Consider the following 21,866-nt stretch of genomic DNA (forward strand, 5'->3'; position numbering starts at 1 on the left):
CAGAGGGTCGGACTTGATGATCTGCTCAGGTCCCTTCTGACCCTACTAACTATGAAACTATTATTACAGCTCAGAAGAGTTGGTGGCAGCCATGATAGTGAATCTTGATTCCATTTCTGAAACCTTGATTTTTAAGCTATAGCAAGCTAGTAAGACAAGTTAATCAAGGTGCCAAGTGGTATCCAGAAAGGACAGGGGCAACCTCTTCCTTTAAAATTAAACATAAAAGCACATAACTGATGAATCTGTTTACAAGTATTTTCTTGTCTTTCTGTGCCCCATGATACATCCCTATAACAGTTTTGTGACATCACAGAGGACCCTAAGAATTATAGAATGGCACATCACCTCTGTATACTTGTACATGAATCTGCTAAGTAGAGATGTCAAGTTTTAGAAATATTTCAGGGTCTTTAAAAACTTTGGAAATAGGGATATGAGGCCATATTGTATGCAACATCACAAGCAACCCTAAAATGTTGAAATCTGCCTTTAATGTGTGTGTGTGCTTGTTTTTTAGAATTCAAGTGGTTTGTTAAACGTTACAAGCTTCCAGCCTGTACGGCCTTTGCCTTCTATTAGAATTTTGGTGGACAAAATTAACCTGGAACATTCTGTGCCAATGTATGCTGAACAACTTGTGCAAACAGTCAGCAACCTTAGCCAACCTTCTGATAACCTGCTTCATTACTGTAATGCACACTGCTACCTTAAGGTAAAAGAAAATAAAAAATATTATCTAGTATGTTGAAAATAATTTAGCATGAATAAGTTTAGCACGAATATAAGCAACTTTAAATGTTGAGTTATTTTGTAGAGCATGTCCAGTTTTGCCAGAAGGATGTGCAACAAGTCTCAGGGTCTTGGTTCTACGCTCCTTATTTAGCCAAGATGTCCTCTGACTTCAGTGAGAATTTCAGTGAGTAAGCAGTGCAGGTTAAGCTTGAATGGGCTAATTACTTACTTATAAGAGTCTCTTCAAATTGATTCAGAGAAAACCAGTGTAGAAAAATAATTTAAAATGATATACATGGTAATGACTTATCTTTATAAATTCTGTTGAATACTGTGAAGGAAAGTAGTTATGTTGGCTGCTTACAGACATGGGGAAAAAAGACAAAACAATGCTTTACTTCAAACTCCACATGCTCCTGCACTGAAAAAGAGAAAGCACGTTAGTTTGCCCTGGCTTTCTCAGCATCTGTAGAGGTTGGGTGTGTTAGTGGGGCTTTTCTGATGTTTTTATCTAATAGCTGATTGAATCAGCTTTAGCTAAAAGCACCAAAACGCCCTGCTGAATCACCCGATTTCTACAGATGCTGTGGAGCTGGGTTGAAGTAACATGCTGCTTCTTTTGCTAAAATGTGTTTTGAAGTGAGGGGAGGTTCCCCCCCATGTCTGTCACTGCCTATTGTGTCAATGTTCACAAAAAGCAAAAGCCCATTCTCGAATACAGTGAGCCACATCTTTGCATAGTTCAGTTCTTCTGAGTATTGGAGGAGATCTTAAAATATTTCATTTTAATATCCTTTATTGAGGAGGAAGCCTTTTTGCTAGGTTTAGAGAATTTAAAAATCACAGCAATCGTTTGGCAAAAGGAGCATAACTTCAGCTATAGTATCACATTCTGGCCTGCTAGACCAAGTGCTGTGGTTAGAACAGCTTGAGGGGCTTTGGGTGCTGTTATAATTATATTTGCATCCACCCCAACTAATGCCACTACTAACAATGGTAAGTGTAAATATCGCCTTTGAAAGAAAACACAGAGGAGCTCCTTCACATCTCCACTGTACTTGTCTACCCACACCATAACAGCTGTCTAAGCAACAAGATTCTTAAACTGTTCCTATAAAACAGTAGCACAGTGTTCCATCATTACATGGCAAACTTCCACTTCCCTAGGAAGGTGCAGCTCACCTCCTAGTACATTTAAAATGATTGGGTCAGAAATATCACATCTTGTCCTCCTAATTTTTTTTATATTTTCATTAGGGCTGTCCTCCCCAAGGGTTTATACATAATTATTAAAAGAAAACCCTTGGCTTTTTCATTTGTGGTTGAATTTTCTGAGTGCAGAATTGAGCCAGTTATTTTATCTGCTATATAAATATGTGAATTGTGCTTTGACATGCAGATGGCAGAATAGGTTAAAAATATTAAACGCCTTCAGAGCTAGTTTTCACAGGGACAGGGAGAAATGTTAGAGAACAAGTATAATATATCCTTAAAAATCTAATTCAAATTTAGCCTCATTTTATTAAAAAAAAAAAAAAAAAAAGCTGGTCTTATGAAATCCCACAGTGTACAAAAATATTGACTAACTACTAAACAATGGATTGGTGGGTTTTACATGGCTTCATATAAACGATAAAATGTAATATGCGATTGTAAGTAAGCATTTGGCATGTTGCATAAATATTAATAGGAAACATGAACATATTTTTACTAGTTTTTAAGCGGATGCAGTTATTTCTTTTTAAGATGAAAAAACAAGTTTTTATGAGTGGACGGGAGGTATTTTCAAGCTGTGAGAAAAGTATTCTGTAATTATAATTGATAGTTTTATATTTAATGATTATTACTTTAATATTATATTTTGGGGGGCTGGGAAAGTCCAGAGAGTTTAGGTAATGGAAAGTAGAAGTTTTAAATCTAATCTGTGTTTGTTGAATCTTTTATCAGTATATAGTTTGACCTTTTGTGCATGTTTCAGATATTTGGCTTTCAGGCAGGACTAACCTCTTTGGATATCAGAGGATCATACTGCTCACCTGCTCCAGTTATCCCCTCTTTCAGTACTGCTTTTTATGGGAAGCTGCTTAAATATCCCAGATCCTGGTGAGTGTTACATTTTACAGAATCAAACAGTAATATAATCCATAACTATTTGCTTTATATAGTTTTGGGTATTTGACCGGTCAAATAAAGTTTGGTCAATTGACCAGTCAAAAATCAGTCAAAAATTGTAGAAAATTGCCAATAGGTTCAAATAAAACGTAGAAAAAGCACAAATTTTCTATTAAGAAATGTCAAAAAATAAAAATCATGTGTCTGTCAAGAAAACTACAAAAAATGTAGGGTTTTTTGTTGTTTTGGGTTTTTTTAAATACAATTGCTATAAACTTTGACTGGTCAAAAATATGCAGTCAGTTGACTGGCTGAGTGACCATATTTGACCGGTCAGTTGACTGGCTTGCCAACCCTAGTTTTTATACTTACTGAGAGGTTAAATTAAATGGATTTTTAAGGATAGTATCATTTATTTCTAAGGCTTTTTGTCTCTTGCACCATATATTATTATTTGAAATCTGTTGTCTGCAAAGAACAACTTTGTAAGGACACAGCTGTTAATCAGCAAGTCCTTCGGTAGTCCCTTCTTTCATTGAGTAAACCCAGTGACAGACTACAAAATACTGTAGCAAATGTTTTGCTTTTTCAATCATAGGGAATCTCACGAAACAATTCCCATTCCTTCTTGAATGAATACCAAAGATAATGTTATCTACTGATATTTGGATTAATGCATCTTAATTGAATAGCTGTGCTCTCACCCTTCAAATCAACCAAATCAAAAGTCTGATGCAAAGCAGCAGTAACAGCCTAAATCGCACTATATTTATTTGTCATATTACAATTGAAACCATATTAATGAGACAATCAGATGTGTAATATATTTGTAGTGATTGCTTTACAGTATTGAAGGTTTAAAATGCAAATATTTTCACACCGAAGAAGAATTTTTTGTGGTTTTTACAATGATTACAAAATGTAAATACTTCATAAACCCTTCCCTTTTCTTTTGTTCTTTAACACAGTCTAGCTCTTCTGTTAAAATTTCACTCTAAACTAGGTTTTGTATTATATGACATGCTGTATCACCTTTGTTTTTTAAAAATATTGTATTAAAATATGTTGCTTTGTCTAGAAGAGTATAATATATAAGGATTTTTCCTTCTGGCTTAAAACTGAGTTAGATATAATAATACATAATTTGAATGTAAGTTACCTTCAGGAATATTATTAATATGGGATAAGCTGGTCAGCAAGACAAGTCAGCATTTTAAAAATATTGGCCTCATATTTAATAAAAGTGTCTTTTTAACCAATTTGTGAATGAAAAACAGGACACAGTAACATGTGGCCTATGGATCATAAATATATACAAATTGATACTCCCGTAGTTTTAGCTGTGCTACATTATAAAATAATAACCTGTCTAATTTTTGTAGCAGCACTGTGTTAATAAGTACGCATTGCTAACACAATCACCGCACCACCAGGTGGTGGTAGATTAATTTTCATGGTCATATTTTTCAAAAACACTTTACAAAAAATACCAAACCACTTAAGTGAAATGGTTTTGGCTTTCCCTTTTGCTTAAGAAAAATTTCCTTTTCTGTGGCAGTTTAAAATTGATTTAAATTATTAACATTGGTAAAGACAAATACTTCAGTAATTTGATAAGATTAAAGAAAAAAATCCAAATTCTTTTCACTAAATTATATGTTGCTTTTACTAGTTAACAAGTTGTTTACAAACTTGAAAAATAAATTTGATGTTTTAAACATAATTATACATCTTGATTTTACAATATTTTGGGAAAAAAGTAATCTGAGCAACAAGGATTTTACTCTTTTTGATTATTTTAAGATGAATCATTTATGAAAACAGTTCAGTAGGCAAGATTTAGTATTTCTAAATGTCTCGTAAGTATTAAACCTTGTCACATTTTTCTCTCTTGTATTTATGTTCTCTGAGTTATTTTTTGTTGTTGCTTGATAAATTGCCTAGCTAACATATATAACTCAGTATACCAATAATAAAAAATAAAAATCAGTGATTTTTAGAGAAAAATGAAGCTGCCTAAAAATGGGAAATCACCTATTAACATTTTGTGAACAGGTTTTATAATCTGAAAAACTTCTGTAGTTTGATACATTTTCAGTCATTTTAACAGTAGTTTGTCATTTCTTTTTAAGGTATGATGCATTTTTGTATTTCCACATGCACGCACACGTGTGTGTGTGTGTGTGTGTGTGTGTGTGTGTGTATACACACACACATATATAATTTCATAATTTTAAGAAGATAAAGTTAATTTATGCAAACAGTTTATCTAAACCAAGCAAAACCAATCTGAGGGTAATAAAGTAGAAAAAATAAATGAGTACAACAGCAGCCTGCTTAAATGAAGTGTAGCTTGAAGTGAATAAAACTCCAGATGAAATGCATCAAATAGCACTTGAACTAAATCGAAATCAGCATGAGGATTGAGAGCTTCATTGAAGTCATGCAGTGAGTGTGAATTAGTCTGGTAGAATAACCTGGTAATGTCATTAAACTTCAACTCTTTTTTTCCCCAAATTATACCACCTGCTTTATTTGGAATTTTAGATTTCACATTCCAGAGTTTCTTAAAGTACACACATCTGATGCTACATATGTTCTTCTGTTTCTTTGGAGAAAATATATACCACAGACCATACCTTTTAAAAACAAAGACATTTTATGAACTGTTATGGAATCCCTTAGGAAGTATGTTTTGAGTTAGCAGTGAAAATTTCAACTTTATTTCTGACATAAATCAGCAGAATGGCTTTCATTTTTCTTGTTTCAAAATAATCACCCCTAACTGTACACTAACTATAGGGATGCATATAATATTTAAATGATATTCAGATTATAAACTGTATTGAATAAGCATTAGTAACATATTTTAACGATTAATTTCTCCCAAAGAAAGATTCTTACAATTAATATTAACCATTAAAAGAAGTGATATTGACTTGTGTTTACTATCATACCAATTAATATATGGATCCACTGCCAAACATCTCCCCAGAATAGTTAGTTCAGTGTAAGACTTTTGACTATACTCTAAATTAATTTATGTATAACTTAATTAAAATTACAAACTTTTACAGCATTTCTAGCCTGACAAACAGAAAACCACTGTTATTTTCCATTCAGTTGTTTGTTGATATTTCAATATATTTTCTCTTGACATAATGCATTCTGTGCAGTGCATTAGCAACTTGACTGTGTCCATCTTTTTAGAGGCTGTTTGCCTGTGTGTATGGAACCTCATTAACCTCAGATAACTTCATTATCTTCATCGCAACTTTTCATGAAAATCTTTTCCTTCAACTGGATGAGGAAACCAAACCTGGTGAATAGGCTGGATGGTATATAAGGCAAAGCCACATTTGGTGGTTGTTATCACTAGAACCTGCAATGTGAGGTGATTTATTGTCCTGGAAAAGCAGCACTTCTTTACACTGCTTTTTGTGGTGCTAGTTTTCAACAGCTTCTCACAAGCTCAGTAGTTCTCTAGCATAGTGTTTCCTACGGATAGTCTTGCCTGGTGAAAGGAAGGTTAGTGGTCACCTTTTACCAGTTCTAAACCACTTTTGCAATGGCCTTACCAAGTGATACTATCTTCTTGAATGTCTTGGGGTGAGGGAGAAGATTGTGCATGCTTCCAGTGGGAATAATCTGCAGTTTGGCTTCAGGATCAAAAGAGGTAGACCCATATTACATCATGAGTCTCATTCCTGCTTCTGGATTGGTTGGATTTGCTTGATACCGTTCCAGAATACTCATGGAAATGTTGTCATGAATTCTTCTAATTAGTGCTTTACATTGTAAGTATTGATCTTGCAGATATCTTTCTAATGCCTAATATTTCATTTAGGATTGTGTTTCTGATGTGACATCCTTTCTTGGGGCTCTGGCCTTTGTTTTTTCCCTTGTTTAAATTCAGCTTCCCAATTCTTTTACTGGTATCAGGGACATCTTCCCTGAGTATTGTCACCACGTCCTTATAGATTTCCTTTGGGATCATGGCCTTACTTCTCTTTTTTATTGAATCTTTGGTGACTAACTTTTATGCTTCCTTGTACAGATTTCACACAGATTGGAAAAAAATGGCTGCTCATAAAGAAACACATCAAGCTATCCATATATTTACTTACTGTGAAATCTGTTGGGTTCTAACATATCTTTAAATTGGTCAGGCAAGACTTATTGTTAATGCCTCTTGCATACTTTTGGCAGTGAGATACAAAATACAGTGTTCTTACTGATATTTTGCAGCTAACTTCTATATAGCTGCATGCCACGTTGTATTAAACAGTTTTTGGACCTTTCAGCAAAACATTTAGACACAACTAAAGAAATTAGAAGATTGTGATTAAGAGGACATAATGAATAATAACGGTAGTTAATGCCAAACAAATGTTTAGAGAAATTAAATAATTTTTCCTTTGGCTACACTTTATTTTTCAGCATATGAGGTAATTGGGTGTAGGACAGTTCAGCATTGTAACACTGTATCATTAGCAGAATAGTACTTTGTTTTTCTTAGACAAATCTTTGAGATTCCATTAGTACAGATTAAAAAGATTAATGAGAGCATTCTCTCTCTCTCTCTTATTGTTTTTGTTATTCTGATACAGAGATGTTTCAACTATATATTTAATGAGCTATATTTTGGTCCAGTTCACGTGTAATATAAGACATTCCTTTCTTCTTTGAGCGTCCTTTGCACCTTCCTGCTCTTGAGACATGCTAATTATACAGTCTAGGTTAGTGGAATCTTCTTGAAGCAGTACTCATAGGTGGGTTTGCACACTCACCTTAACATCTTTTCAGCTGTGAATACTTATGGAATAAGGTTATAAAAGGGGGTGGGGTAGATCAAGCATACCCTGGTTCTTTCCATTTGAGTTAGTAATTGGTATCTGCCTTACTAGGTACATGGTCCTATTCTTTTTGGGAACATTTCCCAGTTAATTGATTATATTTTACTTAAGTATTGTTTGCATGCTTAAGTTTCAGTAAGTGAGTGATTTTTTTTTTTTTTTTTTCCTGAGAAGATAATCCTGTGATATGGATCTTTGTGGTCACATGGTAGAATCAAAAAACTTTTAACCCTGATATTCTTGGAGAATGTCTCTCCCCTGGTTATTCTCTTTCTCTCAGGCAGCTATTTATGGAGTTGACTCAATTGGGGATAGATCATTTCCCTACATTGTTCCATATGCTGGTTGTTAGCTCTGAGGGTAAAAAAGAATGACAAATAGACTTCAAGGAAACTTACTTCAGGAAGCTTTAGCAGTAAAGCTTGGAGCCAAGGTACAGAAATGTGTAACTGCTCAAAGGCCCACTTTTTTAGTGTAAGAACCTTAGATTAAGCATGGCATTCACTCATTCACAGGACAGTTCTTAGATATGAATAATATCCAGTACCCTAATATCAACACAGAACATTTTCAGTGGTGATCAGTTGCTTCTCAAGCAATTTCATTCTCTCTTTAATAGATAAGAAAACATGCTACACACATCGTATGATACAGATACAGCACAAAACAGAGTACAAAACCTTAATTATCTCATGCTTTGTCTGGAAGAGTCCTGTAAACTTCCAGCTGAACCTAAAAAGTGTTCCCCATATACAGGCAAATTATACTTTACCAGTGGACCCATGTGCTGTCAGGACACATAGCTCAGAGTTGGGCCAGTGTATTGGGTCCCTTCTCTCTGAAAAATTGCAACTTCAAGATGGAAAAGTCCCAGTCAGGAGCTTCTAAGTATTTTGGACAGATGTTAAAAAACAAGACTGTTTTCTGTCACCTCAGGCAATAAAAACCAACAAAGGAATCCAAAATCCCATTTCCCAGATCCTGAATTAGGTTCTCTGCAACTTAAAGTGAAAAAGGGTAGGCCTTGTATACAATTCTCCTTCTCCTTACTGTGATTTGAGAGATTCTTATAATATGTAGATGTAAGGATTGCCGACTACGGGGACTTTGGGTCCAAAGTGGCAAAATAAGCATAGTCTTCCCAACAGAGCAATTAGTTTGGTGTAATTAAAGTGATATGAAAATCAGCTGTTTCTCAGCTGCTTTGTCTTCTGTCTGAGGAAGTGTCAGGTGGAGCCTTTTACACAAAAGTTCTTGCAGTGCTCTATCCAGGCTGTCCCGTCTTCCCCAATTATGTCTGGACATGTAAAGAATCCTGTTATGCCTATGAACCACTGCCTCACTAAGGCCCCCTCTTGTGTTATATTTATGCTGAGATTAATGTGTTAATCATGGTTTAAATAGGAAGGCTGTTATATATGTGCTGGATTTAAAGCACTATAAAATGAGAAATGAGCCATAAAAATGTTCTGTGTATAACATGTAATGTAGAACATTTTTATGGATTATGTATATGGCACCTTAAACTTAATGTGTGACCAGCAGCCAAAAATCATCTGATCTTCATTCGCATCGAAGACTGGCTGTGGAGAAGCCAAAGCGTTTCCCTGAATGGGCTGTCTAGTGCAGTGAAACAGGCTTCCAGTAGGGGGAAGCTTTAAACTCTGCACAAATAACGGATTTGTGATATGGATTCTGTGCCGGAGTCATTTTCCACCAGCCAATCTAGACCTTTCTCCTGATTGGTCAGAAATATTTTTGTTCGTAAGTGTCCTTATGTTCCAGTTGTATATATTCAAATAAGTACATTTAGTTTGTTGTTTAAAAATGATTTTGATCATCATAATGGAATAACTATCAGCTGTGATAGGGTGATCAGAATGAGTGTGAAGTAAGCAATGTTTAGGGTGTTTTTTCCAGCCCCTTTCCAAAATATTTAGCAGTGACTAACCAACTTCCACCAAAGTCAGGCTTTACGATTGCCTTTGTAACCAAAACTAAGCCAAACTTTAAATGCTTTTGAAAAATCCTGCCTGGTCATTACATTTGCTGGCTTGTGATGTATAGTTTTTTTCATTTAATGATGTGTTCGCTATGGATATTTTCCCTCATTTTCATTACACATAATTCAAATCTTAATGACAGATTTCTAAAAGAAATATCTGGTCCAAGGTATTTCTTATATACCCAATGATCTGAAGTAAAAAAAGAAATACTAGACATTACGCTTGTTTCTACATTATAATAGTTCTACCTAAGACAAGTTCAAACTTTTCATAGAGTCTGTTCTCTGGGTTCATGCTCTGTATATCAGAGCCCTTTTAATCTTGAAAGGGGGACTGAGTTAATCTTACCTTGCTTACTTTGACCATTTAACAAGTTAAGGATTTTATAATATACCCCTTTTATATAATTATTTCAAAACAAAAATACTGCATTCAAGTTAAGGTCATTTGGAGATGCACTGAAAGATCATTATAATTTTAAAATTTCATCTTGAAAATGCTTGGAAATATTTTACAATTGTCAGAGTCTCAAACTTGCTGTTTGATTATAAATTTTATTATGCTAGATTAAAGCTCAAAGTTTGAAAGGCTTACAATGGATGGAAAATGAATGGGTGGAATAAATTATCTGTGAGCTGTATCACTGAAAGGATTCCAGTTCTGGGCACTGCACTTCAGGAGGGATGTGGACAACATGGAGAGGGTCCAGAGGAGGGTCACTCACATAATCAGGGGGCAGCAGGGCAGGCCCTACGAGGAGAGGCTACGGGACCTGAACCTGTTCAGCCTCCTCAAGAGAAGGCTGAGGGGGGACCAGTGGCCATTTACAAACTAGTTGGAGGGGATCATCAGGCACTGGGGGAGTCCCTGTTACCCTGAGCACTACCAGGAGTGACTAGAAATAACGGTCACAAGCTGGCAGAGGGTAGATTCAGATTAGATATCAGGTGGTGCTACTTCACTGTCAGAGAGGGTAGGATCTGGAACCAACTTCCAAGCAAAGTGGTTCTGGCTCCTACTCTGGGGGTCTTTAAGAGGAGGCTAGATGTACACCTTACTGGGGTCTTTCCTGCCATGGCAGGGGTCAGACTTGATGATCTGCTCAGGTCCTTTACGATCCTACAAACTATGAAACTATGATTAGGCCTAGAAGAAGAGTAGTAGGGAGAATTGCTCATTGATCCTGGCACTGAGTTATACCTGCAGAGAAGTGTATAGGGGGAATGGTGATCCATGTATTTGGACGTGAACCATGAAATTTGGAGCTTTGGATAGTAAACAAAAACAGTGTTGTCAGGTAGGTTAAGGTTGGGTTTCAGAAGGGTTTTTGCAAAGACTGTTTTCTCAGGGTAAGCCTGTATAAGTTTTCTTTCACACCTTATCCTTTATGTTGTGTACGTATTGCTATAAAAAAGAATCCTACAGGTCAGCTGACAGTAAAGAAGAAAATACTTAGTTTTTTTTTTTTAAACAATATTTGGACCAATTAGGTTTAGGGGTTGTTCTTTAGTGGGGAAAAAAGTATATGAGATGCTTTAAAAGTTGTAAATCCAAGCTGGTTTTGATAGGTCTGTTTTGCAGTGCCTCAAATTTATTTAAATTTTCATTACTGCATAACTTACAATGTCTTAACCAATTTGTCTTAAACTTATGAACTCCAAGAAATATCTCTTTCTTTCTTGGGTTGGCTTGATATTAAAGAGGAGAATTTTCAGTCAAATGCTTTTGTTGGCTGAAGTCAGTGAAACATGGTTGTAAAGTTAGGTACTTGTTCCTTTTCTTATTTTTAGAAAGATCAAAAGGTTCCCAAATAAGGTATTCAACAGAAGAGGCAATCATTCTGTAAGAAACAAGGATATAGGAAACATATCTGCTTACCATGACATGGTTTTTTCTTTTGAAGATCAAGACACATGCATTTTTCTGATGAATTTTAGGTTTTTTATATAATGGAATACTTACACCGATAAAAATTTAGTTAAAGCACCTAATAGTTATTTGAAAATGGAAATTTATAGTTGTTAAAGAATAAGGCGGGAAGATTGTATCTATTGGTGTCTTTATATGCATAAAAAAGCTTCAGTACTTTGCTAGCTGCCTTTTCTTTTTCATATAGAGTAGTTTCTATTTTTTTTCCTGCTATCTGTTTAGATGTGCAATTGCATAAGCAAAAATTACGTTCTAGTTCCCCTGAAGGTAATAGGATTGCAATTTCATCTTCTGTTTATAGTTGCCAACAGAATTACATCTTGCTTAAATGTTTAAGGTTCATTATCTGGCATAAAAGAAGTGGAATTATTGTACTAAAAATAGCTACAGGCTTAGCTTCTTGCTCTGAAAGAAAAGTATATCAGCTATGCCCCCAGCATTTTAATTCCATAAATGTCTTATGGTATTCAGGTTGTAGCCGTATCAGTCTACAGGCAACAGGAATCAAAACTTGTGGAAGAGATGATATCTTTTATTAGACCAATTAGATATTTACAAACAAAATATTTTGTTTATTTGCAAGCTTTTGGGCGCGCTCACCCTTCATCAGGCATAGGAGAGAGCAGAGATTGTAAAAGTTCTCCTAGGTAGAAATGAAACCTCATATTTCACAGGAGAGCTGAAGATGTGGTAAAGTCTCCTGTTTGGAATAGTTCATTTTGTCTGGGTTAGGCACAGAGAAAGGTTGAAAAAGTCTTTACCTCAAAGTTGTCTGGTTGCAAGCAGGATGTAGAAGTATATTTCCTTCAGGTTATGATGTTTCATATTTCACAGAAGAGTGGAAAGATGGAAAGCTCTTCTGGGCAGGGATTTCTTTTGTGGTTAGGTATCTGTGCATCTCTGTGCTCTGAGAGATGCAAATTTACTTCAACAATGGCAAGAGCCTGGTGTTAGCATATCAAATTGTAAAATGTTTCCTTCTTGTAAAATTATGAACTTTTCATAGAAAAAAATGGCTAAAATTCGATATCTTCCATGTGTCAAGTATCCGGGTTATAGCTGTATTGGTCTATCAATGTTTTATGAAAAGAAAAGGCGCTATCACCGCTGCCTTTGGGCTGCCCTGCGGCTGCTCTGCACTGTCACTGCTGCTGCACAGGGCAGTCCAGCGTGGGCTCCGGGCACCTGCACCAAAAAGTGCCTGTGGCGGCAAGAAGTAGGAGCTGCTTTTCCCTGCACCAAGCAACAGTTTCTGCCCAGCACCACCACCACCACCACTGCTGCTGTTCAGCCTGGAACGGTGAGCCCAGAGCCAGCACTGGGGCCCAGGCCCAGCAGTGACAGAGCGGGAGAGAAACTGCTGCAAAATGTAGAGCAAAAGCAGTCCCTTCCCCTCCTGCTACCGGTGCTTCCTGGTGCAGCCACCCAGAGCCTGTGTGGGGCTGTCCTGTTTTGTGCTGCCACCACTTATCCAAGGGGCAGCCTGGAGGCAGTGGCGATGCAGTGGAGGCACAGGGCAGCCCTGTGTAGGCTCTGGGGGACTGCACTAGGAAGCGGTGGCAGCTGGCGCGGCTGCCTTTATCCTGTACTGAACAGCAGTTTCTTTCCTGTGCTGCCACTGCTCAGCCTGGGCAGGAAAGCCCAGAGCCAGTGTGGGGTCAGGGCTTGCCTGGCCAGTGGTGTGCGCTGGTCCTCTCCTCTATAGTGGGGTTGGGGGCAGTTCAGCTGCAGAGCCACCCCAGCCCTGCTGCATGCCCAGGGGGCGGCAGGAGTTGCCACATTTGGGTGGCGCATTGGCCAGGCAGGACAAAGCTCCTCTGTGGGCCAGATCCCGTGGGCCATATTTTGCCCACCACTGCCTTAGATTGTAAACTCTTCAGAGCACAGACTTTACCTTTTTACGGTTTCAAAAATTGTTCATGTAAATCTAATGATTCTTACTGGAGACAGGTATTTAATATCAAGTACAGAAGGAGATTTCAAACATGGATTACAGTTTGGGCCCTTAGCATTTGTGCCTTTACTGAATTTTCAAAGTTAATGTTTCCATTCCATTTTAGGTTTTGTAAAGTTATTTTTTAATTTGTCTAAAGATTGCATGTTGTCCTGTTTTTACCTATTTTAACAGCAAATTGGCTTTTGAAGTGCTCAGAAATAAGAATTTAAATTCAGTCCTGTAGTTGTTAAAGACAGCAGGTATTGAATATGAATCAGTTACATTTTACAGTCTCTATTTTTACAGTGACTCAGTGTGGTAGATTTATGCTGCTTTCTTGCCTTTGTTCAGAAATTCTTATTCCAGTGGGTAGAAAGACTCATCTTCTCCTCATTGTGGCTGGACACAGGCCCAGGAAAATTGTTTCCCATCCTCAAATTCCAGGTTTTTGTTTTTCCTTGCAGCCTGTAGCATTTTATCTTGGTGTCTCATAGCAGATAAAATTACAATAATTGTTCCACTGAGACCTCTACTTCTGGCCTAATTGCACATCATGGGCATGCAGTATTGTTCTTTGTAAATGCTGATCAACTTAATGTCCAAATGAAACAAAGCAAGTCTTAAGTGTTCCCACAAACTCAGAGATATCAAGAACAAATCTCTTTCCTCATGGATATATTAAAACTTTGTATTAGTATGGAAAGATTTTTGTATGCTCTTAAGGTTTTTCTTCTTTTCTGCTGCTTTTGATATGGATCCATTGCAACGTCTATTTCATTGCTAATTCTAGAATATGAGATTTATGCTCCCAAAGCATCGTCAAAGCTTTCAGCTTGCTCCCCCCAGCCTCACCCTCTCTTTGTTTTTCAAAAGCCATCAGTGCAGTGGTTTCTCCTGTGTAATAATTGTCTGTCATTCTTCACAGAGGTCAGACTCTGGATGGAGGAGAGAAATGGTGGTACTCTTAAATTTCCCTGCTGAGTTTTGTGCTGGAGGCATGGGTCCTAACATGGAGGTACAGGATGTCAGGAATTTGCTGGCTCCCATGCAGCCACGTACCTCTTTGCCAGTATCTGCGCTGTGCCATGCTTCATATGGAGGCATGGGTCAGCGTGGATACTGGCATGGAGCATTGCTGAAGCTGGGTAATCCCTGGTGTCCCATGCCTCCACACAGGGACCCCTGTGCTGACCTGTCAGCATGGGTCTCTGCATGGAGGTGCAGGGTACTGGGATCACCTGGTTCCTTCCCTCCCTCCCCCTGGACCCATGCCTCCATATGGAGCATGGGTCAGCATAGGTCCAGTGAGGCCCTGTCGTCACATGAGGCCCAGCATGGAGGTATGGGGCACCTGAGGTTCCCTAAATCCTACACTATCACACCCTGACCCATGAGGACTTTACCCACTTACAGAGATGCGCTCCTGGTAAAAGCCAGGCAAGTTGATCAGCTGACAATCTGGGTGGACCTAGACAGATTAGTTAAATGGGCGGACCAGAACCAGATGCTGTTGAACACTGAGAAATATAAAGGGCTCCATCTGGGGAGGGAAAATCTGCAACAAACTTACAGGCTCGGTGGTGCTATGCTAGCTAGCACCATGTCCGAAACGGACCTGGGGGTCATAATCTACTGTAAAATGAACATGAGCCACCAGTGTGATGCTACAGTTAGCAGAGTAAACAATATGCTGGCATGCATCAACTGATGCATCTCAAAGCAAAACTAAGGAAGTGATTCTTCTGCTTTACTCAGCACTGGTGAGGCCGCAGCTGGAGAACTGCATCCAGTTCTGGGCACCGCACTTCAAGAAGGATTTGGAGAAGTTTGAGAGAGCCCAGAGAAGATCCACCCCACTCATATGATTAGAGGCCTGAAGAGCAAGCCATAGGAGGAAAGGCTGGTAGATATGGGACAGTTCAGCCTAGAAAAGAGGAGTCTTTGGGGGGATTTGGTGGCAGCTTACAAATATATCAGGGGAGAGCATCAGGGGTTAGATGAGCAACTATTCACAAAAGTGCCCCAGGGTAAAACCAGGAGCACCAGTCATAAACTCCTAGAGGGAGGTTTCAGACTGGATATAAGGAAAAACTTCTTCATGGTTTGTGTGACCAGACCCTGGAATAGACTCTCAGCGGGGGTGGTGCAAGCACTTACCCCTGAGATCTTCAAAAGGAGACTGGATGCACACCTTCGTAGGGTTATTTGACCGCAGCAGTCTTTCCTGCCCAGATCAGGGGAGCCAGACCCAATGACTTCCAGCCCTAAATTTCTGTGCAAGTCCTTTAGGTGCTTGAGAGGCCTGACCCAGGGTTACAGGATCAGGCCCCTGGGGTCCCCAGAACACTTGCCTGAGGTGTTGGGAGAGTGCTGGAGCTTCCAGGCCACCCACAGTCCACTACACTCTGCTCCTGTCCCCAAGCAAATAGATGTTTGCTTCCACAGTAAAGTAGCACAACTTATTAGGAATCAGAATTCATGGTAGAGGTGATATCTTTTATTAGACCAACTAGATTTTTGCAAAATATATCTTTTTTTGGAAAAAATTTGTTGATCTAATAAAAGATATCACCTCTGCCATGAATTCTGATCCCTTTTGCCTCTAGACCAATTCAGCTACAACCTGGATACCTGACAGCTTATTAGTACATTTTGTTTTTCATATCATCCATGTGGAGTCACAAAACGTAGGGATGTTCTTCCAGAAAAATTGTTATGGCAACACAAATGCAACATCAGGCAACTGTTTCTACCCTCAGAGATGTAGGGTCAAACCCCATTTGAGTGAAGGCGGGGGCCTAGAACCTGAATCTCCCTCTTTTTGGAAAGTAACCTTTTTAGAAAGGAGCTTCCTCCTCTGTCTAACACCTATCAGTTATGGATTTAAGTGTGGCTACATTTTCCTGTGCATGATCAGTTTGTGTGCATGCTTACAAATCCACACTGCAGGGATTATAGCAGTATTTCTCAACCCATGGATCGAGACCCAAAAATGGGTCGCAAGAATATATGAAAGGGGTGTGAACAAAGTTTAAAACGGGATCAACAAACTTTAAAAATGGATTCTCTTTTAAAGCAGACAAATGTGGGAAACCATGTTTTTTCCCTTGCAGGCTGGCAGGAGTAAGGGGCACTGGGTTGGGATTGGACATTGATGTTTACAAAAGGATCCTGGTACAAAAAATGTTAGGAAGCACTGGATTATAGAATCCCTACCTGTTCATAATTGCCTAAAATGCTATTTACGTGTCCAGAAAACTACCATTTAGATATACAAAGGGAAATAGAATTTTGCCCTAGTGTTTCAACGATAACAATTTCTCATTTATCTGTAGAAGAGGCAATTTTTACTTTGGAGTCTAAAAGGATAACATAGTTTGCATACCATATAATAGTGACTGCAGTTTCATATATTTCTAAGATTATGTTGTCTTCCTTGATTCTTGCTGTTTTATTATTTCTTCAAAATCTGGGTATTCCTCACTGTGAAATAGCAGCTACTTATAGTCATTGTTTGGATTATCCACTTGCTTAATAGATTTTAAAAGTTTGAAATTTAATGAAGTATTACATATTACTTGGTACCTCAGATTTTTTTTATCTGTTTAAATAGAGGATCAGATTAACCAGTGATTGAGTTACATGGAAGGTATTGTGTATCCTGCAGATTAATCCTGTCCTTATCAAGTAACTAAACAAATGAAAATATCTGCTGATGTTCTATAAAAGAAGGTTGTACAAATATAACCTACATTCATGTTTTTCTAGAGTGCAGTTACTAGGTTCTAGTAGCAGGTTTCCAGTTTTGTTATTTTGGAAAAAATGAACTAATCGTATTTTACTGTACAGGATATGAGTAATAACAAAAATTTAATTTTTGGAAACATTTTGCAGGTTCCAGCTTTGCATTTTGGGACTCTATATAAACCTCTGGAGCCAGCTGTTCACCACTTTATTCTTTCAGTCACTGGGAGGTGTTGATTTTAAAAGAATGGGTTGCTGTTCCTAAGGTCTACACATGCAAATATTTCATAGCAGGCCTGTGAACTTGTATGAATTGGTTATATTAGTGCCTATGTTTGCAACATAAGAATCAATTCATGTTTTCATCTAAAAATAGTGAAAACTGTTTTCTTTAATGATATGCCAAATTTATCCAAATATTTCAGCAAGTCTGTATTGCAGTTTGTCAGCAAACGAGGTACAACTAAAGTGTATTTCAAAATCATTTAATTAGGACAGCTTCATTTTCACTCTATGCTACTAGACAGCAAGACTTGCTTGTTCATATTTCCTTAAATTTATCCTGGAATTTGTCCAAGTTTAGCTTTAATGAGTTGCCTATCCCACTGGTTACATTAGGATTTATTTTCCCTTAGAGAATAATGTTTGAATTGGTAGTTTTTAACTTGTTCTGTTAAATGTACATATGGTCAGACCTAAACTTTAACTCTCAATATAAAGACTGGATGAAAAAAATATTTCTGTTATAGTTCTTAAGATTACGTGAAATTCAAGTAATTATTGTTGAAGAATTCATCATATATGTATTTGTTTTCACTATGATCATTTTATTATCAATCCACATTGATTCATTTCATATGAACCAAAATTTACTTGATGCAGATTTGAAACACGGATCTGGTTTGACTTAGTGGAAAAAGTTGCATGTATTTGCACTGAAATTATATTGTTTGAATATATCTCTTGGGCCATAAAACTGATAAAGTTTAGATCATTAACTTGTTAGTGGTAGATTTTTGTGTATTAACAGGTGCACTGTAGTAGCGAATATATTGTAAAGTACTTTTAAATGCATTGTTTTTATTTCAAAACCATTATAATAAAATTTGAATGATAAATTCACTTTCATCATTAGCCAATTCTAGTTAAAATTTCCTCTAAGAAACACTTGCTGCACACATGGAACAGCAGATTTTTTTGTGTCCTGACTTTTTAAATATAAAGGGATTTGTTTTCCTTCACTTTGTTCTCCCAGAATTCTCTGAAAGAGTGTACTGCATTTTGCTCCAATGGGATTGTTAAAAACTACAATAAGTCTACAATTTGCATATGATAAAAAAACACATTTTATTTAATACACTGTTATTACCCATTAGGGAATCTTTTTACATGAAACTAGTAAGTTTTAAAGTCACTGTAGTTCAGTACAGTAGCTGCACTACACATTAAATGAATAGTCTTATGTTTTAAAGTGAAGTTTTATCCACTGTTGGGCTGTATGCTGCTATTGTTGCAGCCCTCTGGAGAGCCCCTTTTCTCTAAATGTACCGTTATTAGATATTAGAAAATATCATTATAGAGATGGGAAGAATTTGTAACTTATTGATCCTGAATTTGGCACCATTACTCACTGCTCCTTTTTTAAAAAAATGCATGTTATGAAGTTGTTCTGTCAGAAAATATAGAGAAGGAATTGGAAGCATTTAGTTTAAGGCATTAAATATTGTTTAAAAGAGAGAGAGTAAATGTACTGTAAAAGGAAAGACAAAGTAGAAAGATAATAAATTAAAAGTTGGAAAGGAAACAATTGACACAGTTAGAGTGGCCAAGGTCTGGAATGGGCTCCCAAAGGAGGTGATGCCCTCCCCTACCCTGGGGGTCTTCAAGAGAAGGTTGGATGGACATCTGGCTGGGGTCATCTGAACCTCGCACTCTTTCCTGTGTATGCAGGGGGTCAGACTCGATGATCTATCGAGGTCCCTTCCGATCCTAACATCTATGAATCTATGACCCTATTGCAATGAAATGTGTTATAAAATCAAGGGCTGCATGCAGACAACCCTCCTTCCCCAAAACAAACAAAATACCTCCCCCTACACACACACAATAAATGCTTTTTACCAGAAGAAGCAGCACATTACTTTGACCTGACTCTGCAGCATCTATATAGATTGGGGGCTTTTTGGCACTTTTATCTAAAACTGAGCCAATCAGGTATTAGATAAAGGTGCCAAAAAAGCTTCACTGAAGTGCCAAATTTACACAGATATCAGGTGAGGTGGGTTCAACTAATGCGGTACTTCTGGGTATGCACAGCGCTTGGCATGAGAGCTCATAGAGTTTAAAGTAAAGTGCCTTTTTTTTCCAAACATCTGCAAACACCCACGGTGTTGGAAAGAATAGCTTGCAATAATTAGGGCAAGAACAAGCAGTTCTCAGATATCAGATGCTATGGAGGAAGTAACTGTAAGATTAATATAATGTCACTACAGTTTTCACTGAATATAACAAATTCACTTGTTATGTACAGTGTGTGTGTGGAATACTTGCCTGAGGCTAATGATACAATTAATTTCTGGCTTTTGTAATTTGCCACTTGCCAGTGCCTTTCTGTAGCACGTTCAGTAGGATACAGTGTATTTTTGTGTTATTCCCAGAATGATTGTCCTTGGAATAAGATTTTTTTTTGTGGGTAAATAATAGAATCAAAAGGGATCAAGCATAAATTAAAAGTTTGAAAGTGGCAGTGGCTATGTAGAGGACATACACTTAGTGAGGTCTTGCCATGTGAGGAGATGATTTCTGTTGTTTTATTTACTGAGATGCTCATTGTGCTAGTTTTTAAGTTCTTTTCTTGTAGTGGTTTAATATAACAAATGTTTCTGAAAGAATGTTCCATAAAATATTTGAAAATGATTCTATGATTAAATATATGAGCACATTTTTCAGCATTTTTTAGTAATGTTAGATTGGGGCGGGCGATTATTTTGGGCGGAGGGCATATTACTGAGTTTTGGTAAGCCATCCAGGGCCACATGACAGGCAGCCAGAGGCAGATAAATATTAATTTTCTAATTTTTTTAGGGGCCCACAGGCCGGATAGGATGCCCTGGTGGGCTGCATCTGGCCCGCAGGCTGCATTTTGCCCACCCCTGTGTTAGATGTATCCAAATTGCACGGTTGCAATTGCAGTAGTTTTGAAATCATGGTATAGTAAAAGCTCTGTTATCTGGCATCCATGGGGAATGGGGGATGCCGGTTAATCAAATATGCTGCATCTGGTGCACCGGGGCTTTCACTCCCTGGCGTCGGTGTGCCAGGGGACAGGGAGCTGGGCCCCGTGCAGGCTGCCATGCCCCAGGCTGTGGTCTACAAGGAAGAAGTAGGATTCGGCTCGCGGCAGCGAAACAGAAGTGAGACTTCCGGTTTTGCTTTGGCTGCGTCCCTTGAAAGGAAGATTTGTGTTGACAAATGCCGGTTAGTAAAATATTCCAGATGGTTAAGTGCCAGATAGCACAGCTTTTACTGTATACACTATTTTTTATATTGTCTATAATGTGTTCCTCTTTTTCTAGCTTTTACTATAGTTATGTCAGAAAATAACGCTTATAGTGTTGGGAGAATAAATTCAGAAATACTTGGAAGTTGTTCTAATGCTATTTTGGTAGGATCACATGAGGAAGGTGCAGAGATACTTTCAAGGGTGCTGTGGAATGCCACACAATATTGGCAATGTTAGGTGTGCAAATGTGATTCAAAAGTTAAACTGAAATTTCAACAGGAATCCTTAGCGTTAAAAACTTTCTGATCTGTTGTGGTCTTTCTGAGTTCTTTGCAACAGATGAATGAGTAAAAACTAAGAGCTGGCATTTTCTGAGGAGTGCCTTGTGTCTAGCAAGGGGTGCCTTGAGTCTACAGAAGTTGAAAACAACTGACATGGATGGAAAGAGGAAATCTAAGGAAGTGATTAAGGGAAAAGATGTAGAAACAGCATGGACAAGGGCTGATATAGTTGTCTAGAGTGGTAATGGTTGAAGAGGGAACAGCAGGGAGTAAGCAGCAATGGAAGGAGATACAGTAGCATTTTGGGGCATCTGAAGTTGAAAGCCGCTGACAGTTGCAGTTGTGATTAAAAAGAAAGATGAGGACAGCACTAGTAGAAGTATGCAGCTTGATTCATCCTTTACATTTAAAAAAGAAACAAATATATTTGTTTATATATAATAGCCCAAGGAGGGCTATTCTGCAGTTGCTCGGGGATGTAGGGGGGTAGTTAGGAAGGCCAAGGCAGAGGTGGAACTGGGACTGGCTTCCCAGATTAAGGACAATAAGAAGTCTTTTTTTAAATACATAGGGGGTAAAAAGAAGGTCCCAGGTAATGTGGGGCCCTTGCAGGATGTGTTGGGAAACTTGGTAGTCACACCAGATGACAAAGCTAACATGTTTAACGATTTCTTTGCCTCCGTCTTCCTAAGTAGGGACCAGAACAGCAACCTCCTAGCCGGGCCCCCTTCGGGCCCCGGGGGAGGCACACCTGGGCCAAGGGTT

At 37.9% G+C, this 21,866-nt stretch overlaps 1 protein-coding gene across 4 annotated transcripts in view; it reads left to right on the forward strand.

Moving 5' to 3' along the window:
• Nucleotides 1-21,866, forward strand: part of VPS13B (vacuolar protein sorting 13 homolog B) — a 1,046,600-nt gene that overhangs the window by 185,722 nt on the left and 839,012 nt on the right. For all 4 annotated transcript variants that reach the window (XM_019527996.1, XM_019527995.1, XM_019527993.1 and 1 more), the window contains 2 exons: nucleotides 521-715; nucleotides 2,714-2,838. In XM_019527996.1, the coding sequence (XP_019383541.1) occupies nucleotides 521-715; nucleotides 2,714-2,838 (320 nt within the window). The remainder of the gene's footprint in view (nucleotides 1-520; nucleotides 716-2,713; nucleotides 2,839-21,866) is intronic.

Source organism: Gavialis gangeticus, unplaced genomic scaffold, assembly GCF_001723915.1.
Source record: "Gavialis gangeticus isolate Ggan-Ray unplaced genomic scaffold, GavGan_comp1, whole genome shotgun sequence".
NCBI lineage: Eukaryota > Metazoa > Chordata > Crocodylia > Gavialidae > Gavialis > Gavialis gangeticus.